This window comes from Eubalaena glacialis, chromosome 5 (genome assembly GCF_028564815.1).
Source record: "Eubalaena glacialis isolate mEubGla1 chromosome 5, mEubGla1.1.hap2.+ XY, whole genome shotgun sequence".
Classification (NCBI taxonomy): Eukaryota; Metazoa; Chordata; class Mammalia; order Artiodactyla; family Balaenidae; genus Eubalaena; species Eubalaena glacialis.
This window is the reverse complement of record NC_083720.1, coordinates 86301599-86318567: the sequence shown is the minus strand read 5'-3', so window position 1 is coordinate 86318567 and position 16969 is coordinate 86301599. Positions and strand designations below refer to the sequence as shown.

General features: G+C 32.7%; 1 protein-coding gene across 5 annotated transcripts in view; it reads left to right on the top strand.

Moving 5' to 3' along the window:
* Positions 1-16969, top strand: part of EPHA5 (EPH receptor A5) — a 336719-nt gene that overhangs the window by 203276 nt on the left and 116474 nt on the right. For all 5 annotated transcript variants that reach the window (XM_061191418.1, XM_061191415.1, XM_061191417.1 and 2 more), the window contains exon 6: positions 14295-14419. In XM_061191418.1, the coding sequence (XP_061047401.1) occupies positions 14295-14419 (125 nt within the window). The remainder of the gene's footprint in view (positions 1-14294; positions 14420-16969) is intronic.

The following is a 16969-nucleotide window of genomic DNA, read 5'->3' as shown; positions in this document are numbered from 1 at the left end:
CAGTGAACACTGTAAAAAGAGTTTCGTTTCCTCCCCTACTATGTTATTGTGATGGAAATATACAGATCAAAAGCCTGGTACCATTTATTCATGAGAGGATAAAAAGAAAAGAAATGAGTACTAAATTATGGGGAATAGACAACCTTTGGCATTATGTAATTGATCACAAAGTCATTAAACTTTCCAGGTCCCAGTAGGTGTGAGTTAGTTATGGATAGATAATCTCATGTCTAAATGGCCAGGTAATTATTGTTGTAGTAATTCTTATATTAGTGTAGTCTCATGCTGATTTCACTGTTTAAAATATATACATTTAAAATAGGTATTGTGCATCTGAATCTAAGAATTTCTCATGGAATTTTGTCCATATTCAGAAATGGAAAAAAACAAAAACAACAACAAAAAAAACTGGTCTCAAGTTATTCAACATTTAATACACATGCAGTGCCAGATTATCATTTTTTACCAGACTCTTTGGATTGTTCCATTAGTACCTCCATTTTCTTATTTGAGGATGATTTAGTCATAAGGAGGTATAATCTATTGGATCCTCTAAGTAAAGAGGAGTTTTAAAATATAAGGGAAAAGATCAAGATTTAACATGAAAGTGCCCCCAAGGAACTGTGTATCACTAATGATTAATTACACTTTTTGGTGCTTGTTTGTAACACTACTTTAATAGACCTTGAAGTAGTTGGTCAGAAAACATAGAAACATTTCTCCAAAGTAATTAAATGCTGTCTGGAGAATATAGATCATTCAGTTAAAATTATTTATATAGAGTTTCGGATTTCCCAAGTTCAATTTCATCAGAACAATTCTGCCTCAAAAGATGAAGCTGCCCCCAAAGACCCACCTCCTATAGATAAAGGTGGAATTAAGCAATTCTCATGTTAAACAGTTTAGTTCTCAACAAACATAACGTGAATTTATATACAGTTATTTCATCATTAACTGTTGTTATCTTTGTCCATTGAGAATATTATAATGTCCACCATCAAGTAAGGAAAAGGTTTGAATTCAATTTTAACATTATAATGAATTTTTAGGACCCCAAAATTGAAAAAAAATCATTTAAAATTTACAGAAGAGGTAATTTGTATTAATTCAGGCATTTAATTGGACTGATGCTCAAGATACATGACCATGTGTCAGGGCTTCTCTGCTCAATTCAAGAAGGACTTTTTTTTCCTCCATTGCTTCATTTCTATACTTATAGAATATTTTGTGTCAGAAGGAATAATATAAAGTCTGCTCCAGCACCCTAATTTTGCACATAAAAAGGCTCCATGATTTGCCCCTAATGCTAAAAGGATAGTGGCAGAGCTAGAACAGAAGTTCTCCTTGCTCCCAGATCTGAGATTTCCAGCAATCACGAGAAATTTTCAGAGAACAAGGAGTGCAACAACAAACATCTAGAAAAATTCTTTGTTTATAAACCTTTAATTTCTTGCGAGTAATTCTAAAATCTGTCAATCTAATTAGATACCTTAGAGATCTTAGAGATTGCTAAGAGATCTCTTCTTACAGCCCTGTGAGTCAGCATCAAGGTCTGTAATATTTTGATTTCTTAATTTCTCCTACACTTTAAAAAATCATCTTATGAAGATGAAAGAGCCCCAATAAATGTTATGACTGTTTGTTATGCCTTTAAGCATACTTCTTCATCTGAGTGCTGCAAATATTATCCTTGGCCCATATCAGTGTGGTCTAATCAATGCAACTGCTTCCACTCTGGGCCGAGAAACCTGTAACAGGGGATACAAATCATGCACTGACCCCAAACACCTATTACACAAATTCTAAAATTCTCAGTGATAGTAAGTTGGGTTTTAATGTGTGCTAATAAAACATTCATGAACTTGCCCAGGTTGTATATTTAGTTTATGACTAAGTGTTAGTCAGAATTTGGATATTATAAGTGATTTGCTCTTTCTTTTATGTGGTTATTATATGTAATATAGACTGTTAATAGTAAATTTCTTTGCCTACATATACCACAATTTGCACACAATGAGGGCAATGGAGAAAATATAGGAATCTATATTTTGTGTGTTGTCTCATTTATAGGCTTTATTTTAATCACTGTATCTTTACAAAACATTGTGCCTGCTTGGAGCATTTTCTGGAACAAGCTGGAGAAGTCACATAAATTCTTTCCGAAGAGCATGCCCTGGATTGAGTACTTTGTGGTCAGATAAAAAATAGTCAACATTTTGTTTTCAAAATTGCAATTTGTTAGTGAAAGGGGTTGCAACATTATGTGAGGCAACAATCTTGTGATTGTGAGATATATATGTGTGTGTATATATATGTACATATGTATACATATACATATGTACATATATGTATGTATACATACATATACATATATATACACACACACACATATGTATCTCACAATTTCTTTATCCACTTATTTATTGATGACTACTTATGTTGTGTGCATATCTTAGCTACTGTAAATAATGCTGCAGTGAACATTGGGGTGCATATATCTTTTTGAATTAGTGTTTTTGTTCTCTGTGCTATACAGTAGGCACTCACCAGCCATCTACTTCATACATAGTAGTGTACATACATCAATCCCAATCTCCCAGTTCATCCTAACCCCCCCACTTGGTGTCCATACATTTGTTCTCTACATCTGTGTCTCTATTTCTGCTTTGCAAATAGGTTCATCTGTACCATTTTTCTAAATTCCACGTATATGCATTAATATGTATTTGTTTTTCTCTTTCTGACTTAACATGTGTTTAAAATTTTTTTTAACTTACATATATTTAAAATACATATTTAAAAATGGTAGATCAAATGGTTGTAAAGCCACTGCTTTAGGTAATACAACTCAGGGTAGATAAAATTATACATCACAAAATGCATACAGTATATATGACAGTAGAGTTGCCTAATCTTTTATGAGATTATTGTTTGTATTTTGTTTTCTGTCATCAGCTTTGGCAGATACTAAAAAGTTGAACAAAAATTAAGAGGTTAGGCCATATCAAGGAAAAATTAGGTAATCTGAGTAATCTTTAACATAATCTGATGTTCAATTAAGTATGAAGTGCAACATCTCTCTTATTGAGGGATTCTTTTATTATTCTATGGTGTAATGCTTAAGAATACAAATTCTGAAGCAAGACTGGTTAGGTCTACCAATTCCTGGTGGGTTGACTGAACAAATTACTTAACTTTTCAGTGCTTCAGAAGAGGATGATAATAATGTGGACTTCCTAGGGATGTTAGAAATATTTAATGAGTTAATGTGTATAAAGTACTTAGACTACAAAGTATCGGGCATGTAATGTTTACTATAAATGCAATGTATTATCAGGTAATTACAATAACTCCTTTATCTATCTATTCATCCATGAATGTACTTGCTCCTTTTTTTTTTTTAAGCCAAAATTTGTTAAACATTTCTCAAAGTAAAATGTGGACTTAGTCCCTTCTGAGTAATAACTGAAATTTTGCAAAATGCATCATCTTGGGCATTTTACAGCTAGAATTATGTACTTTTATTTTTCTTTTCTGGAAAATATGAGCACAAACTACTGCTCCAGTAAAACAAAACATATGAACCTCATGGTATTTGAACTTCTAATGACAAATATATAGTGCTGTATTTTGTTGGCTTTAGAAATTTCTCTGTGTGGTCACTCTCAAAAGAAAATGGCCTCACATGCAAATTCAATATTAGCTGAAATTTCCCACCACTTGGGGAATATGTGGTTGGATTCACTAAAATTGGTCTCATGGTAAGAGCTGAAGAATTGAATATCTGATAACATTACTAACTTGGAACAGAATATCTTGATTTGGCTTTTTTCTGGACTTTAAAAGGTTGACTACCTATAATCATTAATCTTGCATTTTCTTCTGGTCTCTCTTGTTGCTGCTAGGAATTATACTATTTCAAGACTTTGTAATTGGGATGTTTATGAGGTCAGCTGATAAGCACTGCTTAGGTCTCCTTGGTTGTTTGATAGCCATAAAATTTAATTTCTTGTTTCTACCAGCACAACTTCAGATTTTAAAAGAATCCTGTCAGATGGCCTCAGAGAAAATATATTTAGGGAAAGATGATGTGATGGCCTTGAACTTAAATGGTATAACAGAAATCTAATCTGATTCTTTAAACAGTCAATAGATAAATGATAACTTATTATCATGATCTTTGTTGAATTAAATAATCCCTATTGTTTATATAGCTATATAAGATTAAGACCAATAGGAAATGATAAAGGAAAAAAATAGGTTGTTTATATTTATGATGTGTTTATTTTGCTTTTTAAAATGCTAGATCAGTTTATATTATGAAAATCTTGAAGTAATTAAGAATTGAATTAAAGTTACCAGTTAATGGTTTTGTTATTGTTTGTGGCTTATTCTGTGGTAAACAAGACTTTACATAATATGGATTTATAAGAAAAGATTAATTTTTCTCTTATGAAAAAACATGAGAGTGTGTTTATTGACCTAATTACTATTTATCCACTTTATAAGACTAATTGTCATATCCTATAATTGAGGTTTAGCATTGATTAAAGTTAGTAAAATTGATTAAAATTAAATATGGCACTATATTCCCTTGGATATAATGTATATGAAGAATACTGTGTTGATTGAAGTTTTCCAACTGTGCCATGTTACTTGCTAAATATAACCCCACTTTATTTTAAAAGGATATTGTAAAAACTATTTAAATTCTGTTTATCATCAAATGAATATTGTGGTTAAGATTAAATTGTCATTGATAGTAAGGCCACTTTGTGTAATAAAAATTCTATTATAGGGTAATAAGAAGTAATAAATGAAAAACAAATTCTATGATAGTTTATTTGGTGTGGGATTAATTCATAAAGAGGCACGCGTCATTTTACACATTGTTACATTTAATATTTGTTTTGTAATTTGCATGATTGTATCGGAAAAGCATTGACTATAAATGCCAGTGACATAGTTCTCTCTTATTATTATTGCCATTTTCTTTTCCAATTAGCATCATTGTGCACATGTCTTCAAAACGGTATTTGATGCATATGGTTAATACTATTAAGTATGATAACATCAAAATTACTTCTTTGCAATTAAGTTGCTTTTATTTCCTACTGAAAACAATTCATTTTCAGTATCTTATGATTTTCAAGTTTTTGAAAAAAAACAAACTATACCTAATGGGACATTTCAGTTCATAGGTTCTTTTTATTAAAAAGGACGTCATCTCTCTATAAGTACTGACATTTAAAGCCAATTTTTTTGGAATGGTCTTTTGATCATATATCAAAAGATCCAGTGCAGGCTTTTAAGATGGAGGGATTGTAGGTTTTGTCTAAATGAGCAGATTGAATTTTTATTTGAGAAAGAAACCTCTAAAATGCCTTTTTTCTTTAGAAGAGACCATGGATACCAGGTGTGGTGAGAATGCACTGTAGTTATTTCTCTAGCTCTGGTGGTATCAAATGACAACATAGTAATAAATATATCTTAAGTATAGAATAAGTGTATACATCTATAATTTATATGCTACATATAGTATGAAATATAAAATATACGATATAATACTCAATGAACATGTACATATTTTAAAATATCTGCCCCACTTTTCCATTTTGACAATTTCAGATATGTTTATTATTTAATTCAGCAACTGCATTTCTCATTTACTTTAGGAAATCTAATTGCTTGTTTTCTTACGTTCAAATGATATATATGTACTCAAAAGCAAGTATAGCAGAGTAGTCATTATATGTAGTTTCATTAAACCAGCTATACAAAAGATGCACATTACTCTCTTGCTATTTATGTATACATATATGTATATATATTATATATACAGATATAGATGTAGAAATATGTATATATATAAATATACACATTTTATATATACATATATAAAAATATAATGAAATAAGGATGTATCTACATTTCATTAAACTACATAAACCCACACACATACACATGTACATGTACGCAGAAGTAAAATTATGTCCAAACTTTGGCTTAATATATAAGGCAATTGCTGACAAATTACTCTCCATAGATCATATTTTTAATAGTAATAATAATAGTAACATTAGCTAAAACTGAGATTTGGGGGGGAGCGCTAAATATGTTTATGATTTCCCCACCTAATTGTAAAAACAGAAATGGAACAAAGTGACCAACGATGGGGAAATTACTGTCCAACTGATGGTACAAATGCAAGATCAGGATCAAACAAATTTTTAAATAACTTCAGTTTAAAAAAAAAAACACAAACTTTTAAAAGTCTTCCAGGATGAATTGAGCCCAACAGACAGCTCTTTTATATATAGACATTCTTAACCATTCCTTTGGTAATTGCTGCCATGTCAGTTCGGTCCATTTCAGTCAGCACTTTGCACTTGGAAGGAAACCATACAATTAAGGAATTGTCCCTGCCCTCACTAAGTACACTACCATATAAATAAAATCATTTTTTGCTTTTTACCTTGGGGTAGAAATTTTTCAAAAGATGGTCTAAAATTATATAAAGAAATAGAAGTGTTATGGTAATGTAAAAATCAGATAATGTAAAATATTTAGATGATTCTACCTTTTTAAAAAATGTGGAAATTTTGCTAATAGTGAGACTAAAAGGTGTTTTCTTTTAGAAAGAAAATAAGTGAAAATTCACATATAGGGAAAATTCAAGTAAACACAGTATTCCAAATGCTTGTTCATAATGTGAGGATAGATGATGATATAGTGTCAGTTTGCATCAGACACCTAGACAACATAATTTTGGTCACACTTCTTTCTATTTTATTTTATCTTCCTGCCATTTCTCATGAATTGATTTAAACATTTACCATTTATTTTCCTTAAAATTGATTTTAAGTTAAGACTCTATTATAGCTTGATATACATTTACAACTTTCATTTATATTGTATCAGCAGAGTATGGTACAATACAAAGACAAAAATATCAAGTCTGTAACAAGAGATTGTAGTCATTAATTTTTATAATATTTATTTCAGTCTACCTAAGCAGCAAAGAAGTAATTATCCATATAGAATTTTTATTAAAGCCACTAAATTTCAATTATAGCTAACCTATAAAAATAGATTCAAATTTTTCCCAAAATTAAAACTTTCAATATTATTTTATTACACTTTTCTAACTAATTCAAATTTTGATAAATAGTCTTGGGGGGGCATTGGGCACATATGCTTTTCACTTCAAACCCACACATGCACATACACTTTAGTGTCTTTATTGGTGTATAATTGATATACAATAAACTGCACATAAAGTGTACAACTTGGTAAGTTTTAGCATATCTATATACCTGTGAAACATCACTAAAAATAAGACAGCAATCATATCCATTTCTCTCAGCAAGTTTACTCATGTCCCTTATTAATCCAACCAAAAAGAATACATACTGTATGACCTCATTTTAAAACTCTAGAAAATCTATTGTAATAGCATGTGGATAAGTGTTTATTCACCTCTTATCAAAATTTGTGTGTGCCTAGGATCATCCAGAAACTGTTCTAAAAACTAAGCAGACAATAGTGAAAAAGGCACAAGAGTTTTCTAATTTTATGGAGATTATAGTCTGGTCGGACTAAAACAGATTGCTTGAATGAAGAAACAAATCAGTTTACCAAAAAAGTACTAATGGGTCAGGAAAATATAAAAAGAAACAATTCCCAAATGAAGAAAGGCAAATATGGTATCAGACATCAAGATAACAAGGCAGTTAGAGTGAGCCAAAGGTTTAAGAAGTCAACAGTTCACAAAACAACACTGATACAGTTTCTTGCCTCAGGTTTCCAGGTTTGTATAATTTTGTTAAAAGAACTGATCCTAGTATGGTTGCCTTCAATATTTCCCAAAATTACTGAAAAAATAATTCAGCTGGAGTGTTTATTATAAACACAGAATCCTTGGCCCATTCTGACCTCCTGAGTCAGAATTTCCTGGAGTGAAGCCTAATAATCTGTATTTTTAAAAAACACTGTCCCAGACCCATCTGGGTAACAAGAAACACCTAAATATGATGAACTGTGCGTGGCAGAGATGAGTGGGAGCTTCCAACTGGCAGATATTGACAATCCACTTGGCCAGATTTTGACCTATGGAATTAAATATAAGATACATGTATTTTTAAAGCTTGTATATAAATAAACTAATACATTACTCATGTGGAGGGGCCTTTGGAGGAAAGTAAAAGAAGTGCCATCTGAGAAAGTTTTAACACATTTGTGGATTGTCACAGACTGAAAAGATTTCAATATTACCTTATTTATCTTTCTCAGTGCTTTAAGAGTCAAATTTTATGTGGATAGGTCAAATATTGATACATAGAGATGTATTATTTGTTTTCTTTAAATATAAGTAACCAATACTTGAGTCTATCTATAGTTTATTTTTGTCTACACAAATAGCATTGTGTACAGGGACTGATAAATGGTATTTTCTTATTCCATTTAACACAATTAAGTTTCATGTTTTCATCATGATAACTTTCTTTTGAATAATGAGACAGACATCAATCTATATTAAGTGAATTATTAGTCATTTAATTAGCAATTAAAAATTCAACACTTTTAGGTCTTTAAAAAAATCTGTGATGATGAAGGAAGTTTACCTATAACTATTTATTTATGTAGAGTTGTGAAATCCACTGGATGTTGAAAATTAAATATCTTATCTGTATAGGTACTTTGCCTTTTGATCTCACCCACCCAACATTTAGAACAGTGTCAAGTTTAGAGAAGAGGCTACATATAATTTTGATTGATGAAAGGTTGAAAGGATTAAGGAGTTAGAGAGAATCTATTATTGAAGTCTTCCTAAACAATTGTCTCATATTTTAAAACTATTAATACAAACAGTATTTAATTGGTACCTACCCTATACCTATACTGTAATACAGAATCAGACTGCAGTCTTATAAAAAGTTGGTATCATTGTTCTTATTTTAAAGATAGAATTTACATTCATAGTGGTTAAGGAACTTAAACAGAATCACTCAGCTAAGAGATGGCTGGTTGCCAAAGGATTTGAAGCCAATTCTGCTTGACTTCAAAGCTGTCTGTGTCATGGCATCCCTTCCCATCTAAGGACACTGTGCCCTAAACTAGCTTCTGTATTTGAAAAGTTAGGATGATATGCTGTTTTACATAAAAGCAGACTTTTGTATGTCATTGCTTGTGCCATTGAGATGTTAGAGACTTCTACATTACATAATTATCAATAAGTCAAACAGACACAGATTGGCAATTCTTTAACCACTAGACATATATACTGGAATTAAACAATTAAGTAAGTGGATGGCAGATGGTGGGAGCCACTGTTGAAGTAGGAGGTTACAGATAAGTTAGGGTGAAGAAGCTAGAATAATCTGTGTGATAACTGATTAGAGTTGGTGACATCAGTTTATACTTATGTTTAGCTTAACATATATATGTACACATATAGTTATATTTAGAAATGTTTACAGATATACACAGGTTAACATACACCAATTTATTTCCTGGCTTTGCCAGCTGAGAGGGCCAAGAAGCAAAATCCCAGTAGCAAGGAGCACACTTATCCAGACCTTGGAATTCTCCAATAAAAGAAACCAGTGTTCCTAGGAGAAATTACTTATTCTAAGATTGAGGACAGTAAATAAACAAGATGGACCTAGCGCATCTGGTCTTGCAGTGCCAGGGGGAAAGAAAGTGATGTAGAAAACAAACAACAGACAGAAAAACCCAGGATGATGGAGGTATGTCAAAGAGACATAGGAGCTAACTGAAAGAGTAATCAATGGCCAAAGCTTTAACAATATGAGTAAAAAATAAAGTATTAGATTATAAGCTAAAGTATAAAAAACCCATGTGTCCGTACTCCACATGAATATAAATAAATGATTAAACAAACAAACAAATAAATAAATAGGTTGAAGAGACAATAATTTGGGCAGATACTGAGTGGGATCCTGGGGTAGAAAAAGGATAATAAGTAAAAATAAAGAAATCTGAATCAAAATGAACTTTAATTAATAATAATGTATCAATATTGGTTCATTAATTGTGATAAATGTACTGTACTGTTGTAGGAAACATCTTACAACATCTTTTTAAAAAATTTTTATCGGAGTATAGTTGATTTACAATGTTGTGTTAGTTTCTGCGGTACAACTAAGTGAGTCAGTTATACCTATATATATATCCACTTTTTTTTAAAGATGTTTCTAATAGAGGACATTAGGTGTGGGATACATGGAATCTCTCTGTACTACCTTAGTAATCTTTCTATAAATATAAAACCATTCTCGATTTAAGTTTTTTAAATTCAATTAGACAAATTAGCCCATAATGGGAAATGTTACTAAGGGATAAATATCTTGCTTTATTATAGTGGTATTCAAAGTTCACCTCCAACATAGAAGCTACAGTACAAAAACCATTTGGGATGTTTCCACATAAGGTGAAACTTAGAAGCTATGTAAATTATTTTGTTCTATTCACAACTTGATTCCTAGTATTTTTGTTCTTCTTACACTAGGATGGTAATAGTTTTATGATGTAACATCATCCAGCGCAGTTTTACAGGCAGCAATGCTCTGTGTCATAATTCCCATTTTGTTCCAGGCTTACTTGGTAAATGGTTGAGTAGATAAAGAATGAGCAGAAGGTATTAGTGAGGGAGATGAATGAAATAAATTAAACATGCCCTGCTATTGCAAGTCTGGTTACAGTTATTTTAATGTACATATTTTCTGTAAAATACTTTGCAGTAGGGTAAGAGTGCTGCCATTTACAATTTGTACATCATCATTGTGTCCCCAGGAACTGTCAGTGTCCCCACTTTGATCAGCTTTACCCAAACGATGCAGAGATGGTCTCGTCACAGAGCAAATTATTCTTGAATTACTCTGAGCTGAGAAGTGGTTTCCTCTTCTCCCTCCATTCTGAACCATGATTTAAAGGGTATGATTTAGCCTCTGAGACAACCAAGTTGGAAAACAATGGTGTTTATTAAATCAAACAGTCTTTGAAAGCCATACAGTTTATGCTTAACTTTGATGGATGTAAGTAAATAACAAAGAATTCCACTTTAGGCTGGTTATGTCTGTGTTGATGTTTATTTGATAGCTTCATGTTGAAATGGTTGATTATTTTATTAAAGAATTGATTGCTTTAAAATAAAGCTCAAATCTCCAAATAATAAGATCCCAGTATATGCACGTAAGATGAGACAAACTCGGTTTTGAATGATACATGATAATGTATGTATTTCCCATTCATTCATTCATGCATGTTTCCGTTCAATAAAAATTTATGAAATATCTATATGCCAAGTAATTTTCTGGTGCTGGGAATATAGCAGTGAACTAAACCAAATTAATCCCTGCCTTCATGGAGCATACATGTTAAATGCAATTATGAATAGAAAGTTGGCAACACTATCAATTTATTAAGTGAAAACTGATAGCTACCTACAAGAAATACATCAATCAAAATGAGAATGTTTGCAATGTAGTAAAATGAGTGAAGAACTTTAAACAGTCTTTGTCTGGATCTTTACTAAAGTATAATGCAAAAAATATACAGGGTAATGGGAAAGTGAGTATAGTTTATAATTTAAGATAATTCATAAAGATATTCACTACTGAACAAAATACATTAAAAAAAATTCTACTGTCTTCCTTAATTCTTTGTTCCTGTTTCTGTCAGTCAATTTGCTATTTTGCTGCAAACACTATGATGAACTAGGGGACTTATAGCTTCCTCTTTCTTGTTTCCATGTCTTCTGAATGCTTTGTCCACAATACCAAATATGGCATGACTTTTCCTTCATGAGGGAATCAATAGGGACTTTGAACTTATGCCAAAATGTGACTTTGAGAACCACCAGTCCAGTAAAGTTTCCGTGGAAGTAAATACACTGCAATTTCAAAACTTCTTTTAGACAATTTTAGCTCTGTATGCACACGATGTGTTCTGTAGTAGTCCAGAAAATTTGTGGAGCTGGACATGTTTAAGAAAAGCAGATAAGGCTGAAATTATGCATCCTCTGAATCTGAATACCACAAAGTGCTATGAGTAAAAGAATAAAAGTACATTTTATAGTACCAAAGTCATCATCACCCTATTATGAGTACATAAAACACTAGAAAACACTAGTTAACAAATTTTGCTCTTACAGAGTATATCTGTCTCTATTTTAATTTTATTGAAAGACACTTCACCCTTGTTGCATAGATGAGTTTGTTGACATAATACATAATAAACAATAAAGGTTTTCTCTATATTTGATTTTTTTACCACCAGTCATTTATTGCATACATATTTATAAAATCCTTCTCTGTCCAGGTGCTGTTCTAGATCTAGGGATTCAGCTGTGAATGAAATAAACTATATCCCTGCCTTCATAAAAATTACATTTTACTTGAGAGAACTGAAAAAAGCAAATATAGAATTAAGATATGAATATCAGATGGTGGAAGTTCAAGAACTAGGGAGAAAAATAAAACACTGAAGAAACAGAAGGCATGGCGAGGTGAGGGGGGCTGAGGTAGAGAGCAGACAAGAAAGGTCTCAGTGAGAAACCCAGAGCAGGGAGAAAGCCCTGGAGAAGTCAGGGTGAGAAGCACCTCTGAATAATAGGATGCAAATACAAAGATCCTTAGACAGTAGTGTGTCAGAAGTGCCTACAGCCAGCCAGCCTGGGTAGAGCTGCTGAAGAACAGTAGCAGGAGATGATGAGGTCAGAGATGTAGAGAGCCATACGGTAGTGATGCTTGTATGCATTTGCACATTTGGGTTTCACTCTGCAGTGAGACAGAGAGGTGCAGAGGAGTGACAGGATCTCACTTCTGTTTTTAAATGATGAGCCTCTTCCCCACCCCCTTGTCACACTAGTATGGGGCTCACCAAACAGTTCTAAACTTTGTTCTTGCTGTCTGTTGCTCAAAGTGGTGTCTCTGATTTGATTACATTTTCAGAGGAGTAGAAAAAATAATTAAACATGACAAATTACAGTGTATTACTTTGTCTGAACACCGCTGGAGATTAAAATAGTTAGAACTACTATACATATATATGTATATGTATATAACATATCTTTAAATTTTAATCTCACCAGATGTCTAATACTGTTCACATAGGGCTAAGCCTGTGGTTATACACTACTCACTATGGATGACATCTTTTCCATCTTATTATATGTATACATTATATAAAAATAATGTATATATAAAAATATAATGTATATACATTATAAAATATGTATATATGTATATATTTTACATATAAAATATGCATATTATATATTATTTCTCTATCTCTTTATACATACACACACATATATATGTGTGTGTGTATATATATATAATATATATATATATATATATATATATATATATACCATTCAGTAGTCCAGGATGGTTTTTTCCTTGGTTGTCTATAAAAGCTGAAAACTACAAAAATAAAGGTTATCTATATCAAGAAAAGTATTTGTCAATACCTCTTTATGGTGTCAAACCCAGAGTTTATACAAGTCTCAGCAAATTGATAAAAATGGATGTTGAAATAAATATTCATATGTGTGTGAATTCAAATTCAAAATATTCAGATATACCTAAAATAGCATATCCTTTTTCTATTTTCATCAGTGTCACTTAATAGACACTGGCAAATAGCAATGAACACCATAAGCGATTGTGATTTCTATTGAAATATTTGGGGAAATGGAAATGAAAATGTCTCTTTTATTTGCTATTGTTTTCAATATATTAACACATTTAATAGCATATTTTTAAGAAAAACTCCACTATATTTAATGTATGAATTTTCAGTGGTTATAAGACCCATATGATTTCAAAAATAAGAAATTATAAAAGAGTTTTAATGTCGTGAAAATGTGGTAATATAGATAATTATGTATTATTACTGTAATGGGACATATTATACAGAGTCTGCAAATTTTAGGAATATAGAATATACATAAGGTCATCAAGAACATCTTTATTCTATAAAAAGTAAGATAGTTTATGTATCTAAACTTTATAGAGAAAATGTAGACTTAAGATTCTATGTGACTACAATTTTATTATAGAAAATTCTCAGGATATTAGTTGATTTATATTTTTTAGAACACTTCAAAATCTGTAAAAACTTGTATATAAAGTATAATTGTTTCCGAGTAAAATGAAAATTTAATTATTTGGGATTTTTATTATTCTACATGTCAAGAATGCCCAATATACATTATAGACAGGTGTAATTTCAAGGCTCCGTTAATCATGCTACTCTTTATTCTGCAGCTCCCTCTCCAGTCACCAATGTGAAAAAGGGGAAAATTGCAAAAAACAGCATCTCTTTGTCTTGGCAAGAGCCAGATCGCCCCAATGGAATCATCCTGGAGTATGAAATCAAATATTTTGAAAAGGTGGGATTAAGAATAAAGAATATCCTTTCTTCTTCTTCTTTTTTTTTTTTAATTTTAGCGACTGCAGCTATCCAATTTGTAGAAAAGCGTGTTGCAATTTTATGTGTAGATCAATGACAATTGACTTGCAGTCATGATTTTGAAGGCTGGGAGTGTACAGGGAGCACTTTATTTGTGTTCTGCTGCTGCCAAATAGTTTACACCACCGGGATACTGCCGTAGAGTCTAACATTAGCTAAACTAGGGTTCACAGCATTAAAAGATGAAGTCATAGGACATTTTCAAAGTGTCCCAAACACTGGAGTTGTTAACCTTCAGTAGTAACTGCTGTGTACCACAGGGAAAAACACTTTCTTATGGCCAGTAACCCTGCATAATACCTATACTATTAAGGAAATATAAGCAGGTAAGGTGTATATGTACCGTATAATTTTTAAAAATCTATAACAAAAATCTAACACTGTAGCATAAAATTTATTTTAAAAATTTGAGGGCATAAAATTGGAAGTGTATGCTTCACATTCCCTATAGTTGCTTGATTTCCTCTTCTTCACTGAGTTGGCTCCTAGGTCCACTCTCACATGTTTTGCCATAATAGTTGTCGAAATCTAAAGGCAGTAATCATCCCTCTTCCTCTTTTCTGAATCCACAACCAAATGAGCTATTGATAAAGGAATAAACAGGTGGAAACTAAAGATGAACTTATAATTTCTAAAGCTGGACTGGAATATTTGGCTTAGATATGTAGCCACCTTGTTGCTTCCGTGTTGGAAGTGACAACTCCCACCCTATTTTACTGTGATTTTTTGTACAGACTAGATCTGAATGGCATACACTACTTAGAACAACCTGAGTTCTAATAGACCAGATAAAGATAGATGAGTGCCCAAACTAGTCTCTAAGAGGTGGATAGGAGACCCTGGCCCAGACATATGTGTCCTATGGAAGTAGGAGTAAAAAAGATTGCTGACATAATGCAGAGAAGCAGATCCCAAAAGAGAAGGGAAGGAAGGGCTCAGCCACACTTACCCGGTTGCTTCTCCCAAACTCCCAGAGACATCGCTCCTTCTCTCTTAGGGAAGAATGAAAAGGGTGGAAGTTCAAAAACTTACTCTGCAATACCTAAGAAATTGTCCAAGGTAGAACATTGGAAACGAGAGGGGGAATGAATGGTCCCATTTATACTAATGCAAAAGTATCATGAGAAATACTGATATCCTGTTAATGAAAGTTACTTAAAAATTCAACATTCCATTTATATGCATAGATGAAAGATTATAGATAAAACATTGAAATACATTGAAGTAATTCATAGCATTTTTAAAAAAAACTTTCTTGCAACTGATTTTTTTTTTTTTTTTATAAATTTATTTATTTATTTTTGGCTGTGTTGGGTCTTCGTTTCTGTGCGAGGGCTTTCTCTAGTTGCGGCGAGCGGGGGCCACTCTTCATCGCGGTGTGCGGGCCTCTCACTATCGTGGCCTCTCTTATTGCGGAGCACAGGCTCCAGACGCGCAGGCTCAGTAGTTGTGGCTCATGGGCCCAGTTGCTCCGCGGCATGTGGGATCTTCCCAGACCAGGGCTCGAACCCGTGTGCCCTGCATTGGCAGGCAGACTCTCAACCACTGCGCCACCAGGGAACCCCTGATTTTTTTTTTTAATAAATTTTATTTATTTATTTGGCCGCATTGGTTCTTCGTTGCTGCGCACAGGCTTTCTGTAGTTGCTGCAAGCAGGGGCTACTCTTTGTTGCGGTGCGCGGGCTTCTCATTGTGGCTCTTCTTGTTGCGGAGTATGGGCTCTAGGCACGCAGGCTTCAGTAGTTGTGGCACACGGGCTCTAGAGCGCAGGCTCAGTAGTTGTGGTGCACGGGCTTAGTTGCTCCGCGGCATGTGGGGTCTTCCCGGACCAGGGCTCAAACCCGGGTCCCCTGCATTGGCAGGTGGATTCTTAACCACTGCGCTACCAGGGAAGTCCCAATTCATAGCATTTTTTAATTGCTTCTTTCATCATTGATTCAACAATTACCTGTGTAAAGATACAACAGAGAACAAAACAGCCAAGTTTACGTGGGGGAGAGTGAGGTTATCTACATTCTTTCTAGGTTTTGGATGTCTATACAATATTCATATATTCATTTTATAAATAGATAAATAAAAACTCAATTATCATGTTTGAAATAGTTGTCTCTAGGAATGATTTGCTGGTGGCGTTACATGTAACTAGTGGATTATTAGGGAACATAAATGAAGATACTTATATTTCAGAAAAAAATATATTATTTAATACATTATTCACCAAGAGTGTCCTAAGAAAATATCTCTGAGACAAAGCTATGCTGCGATAAGGTTTACAGTGTTTACTGAAAAAAAATGGGGTAAATCAAATAAAATGTTATAATATTAATACCCTCACTGATTCCCGTTTCTCTGGGAGTATTGGTCCAAACTGAATTGCCAATGCTAGAAGTCTACAATTTAAACACATGCTGTATCCGAAAACAATTGGTTAAATTAATGTTTACATTCCTCTTTCAAGTTTTTGTAAGCT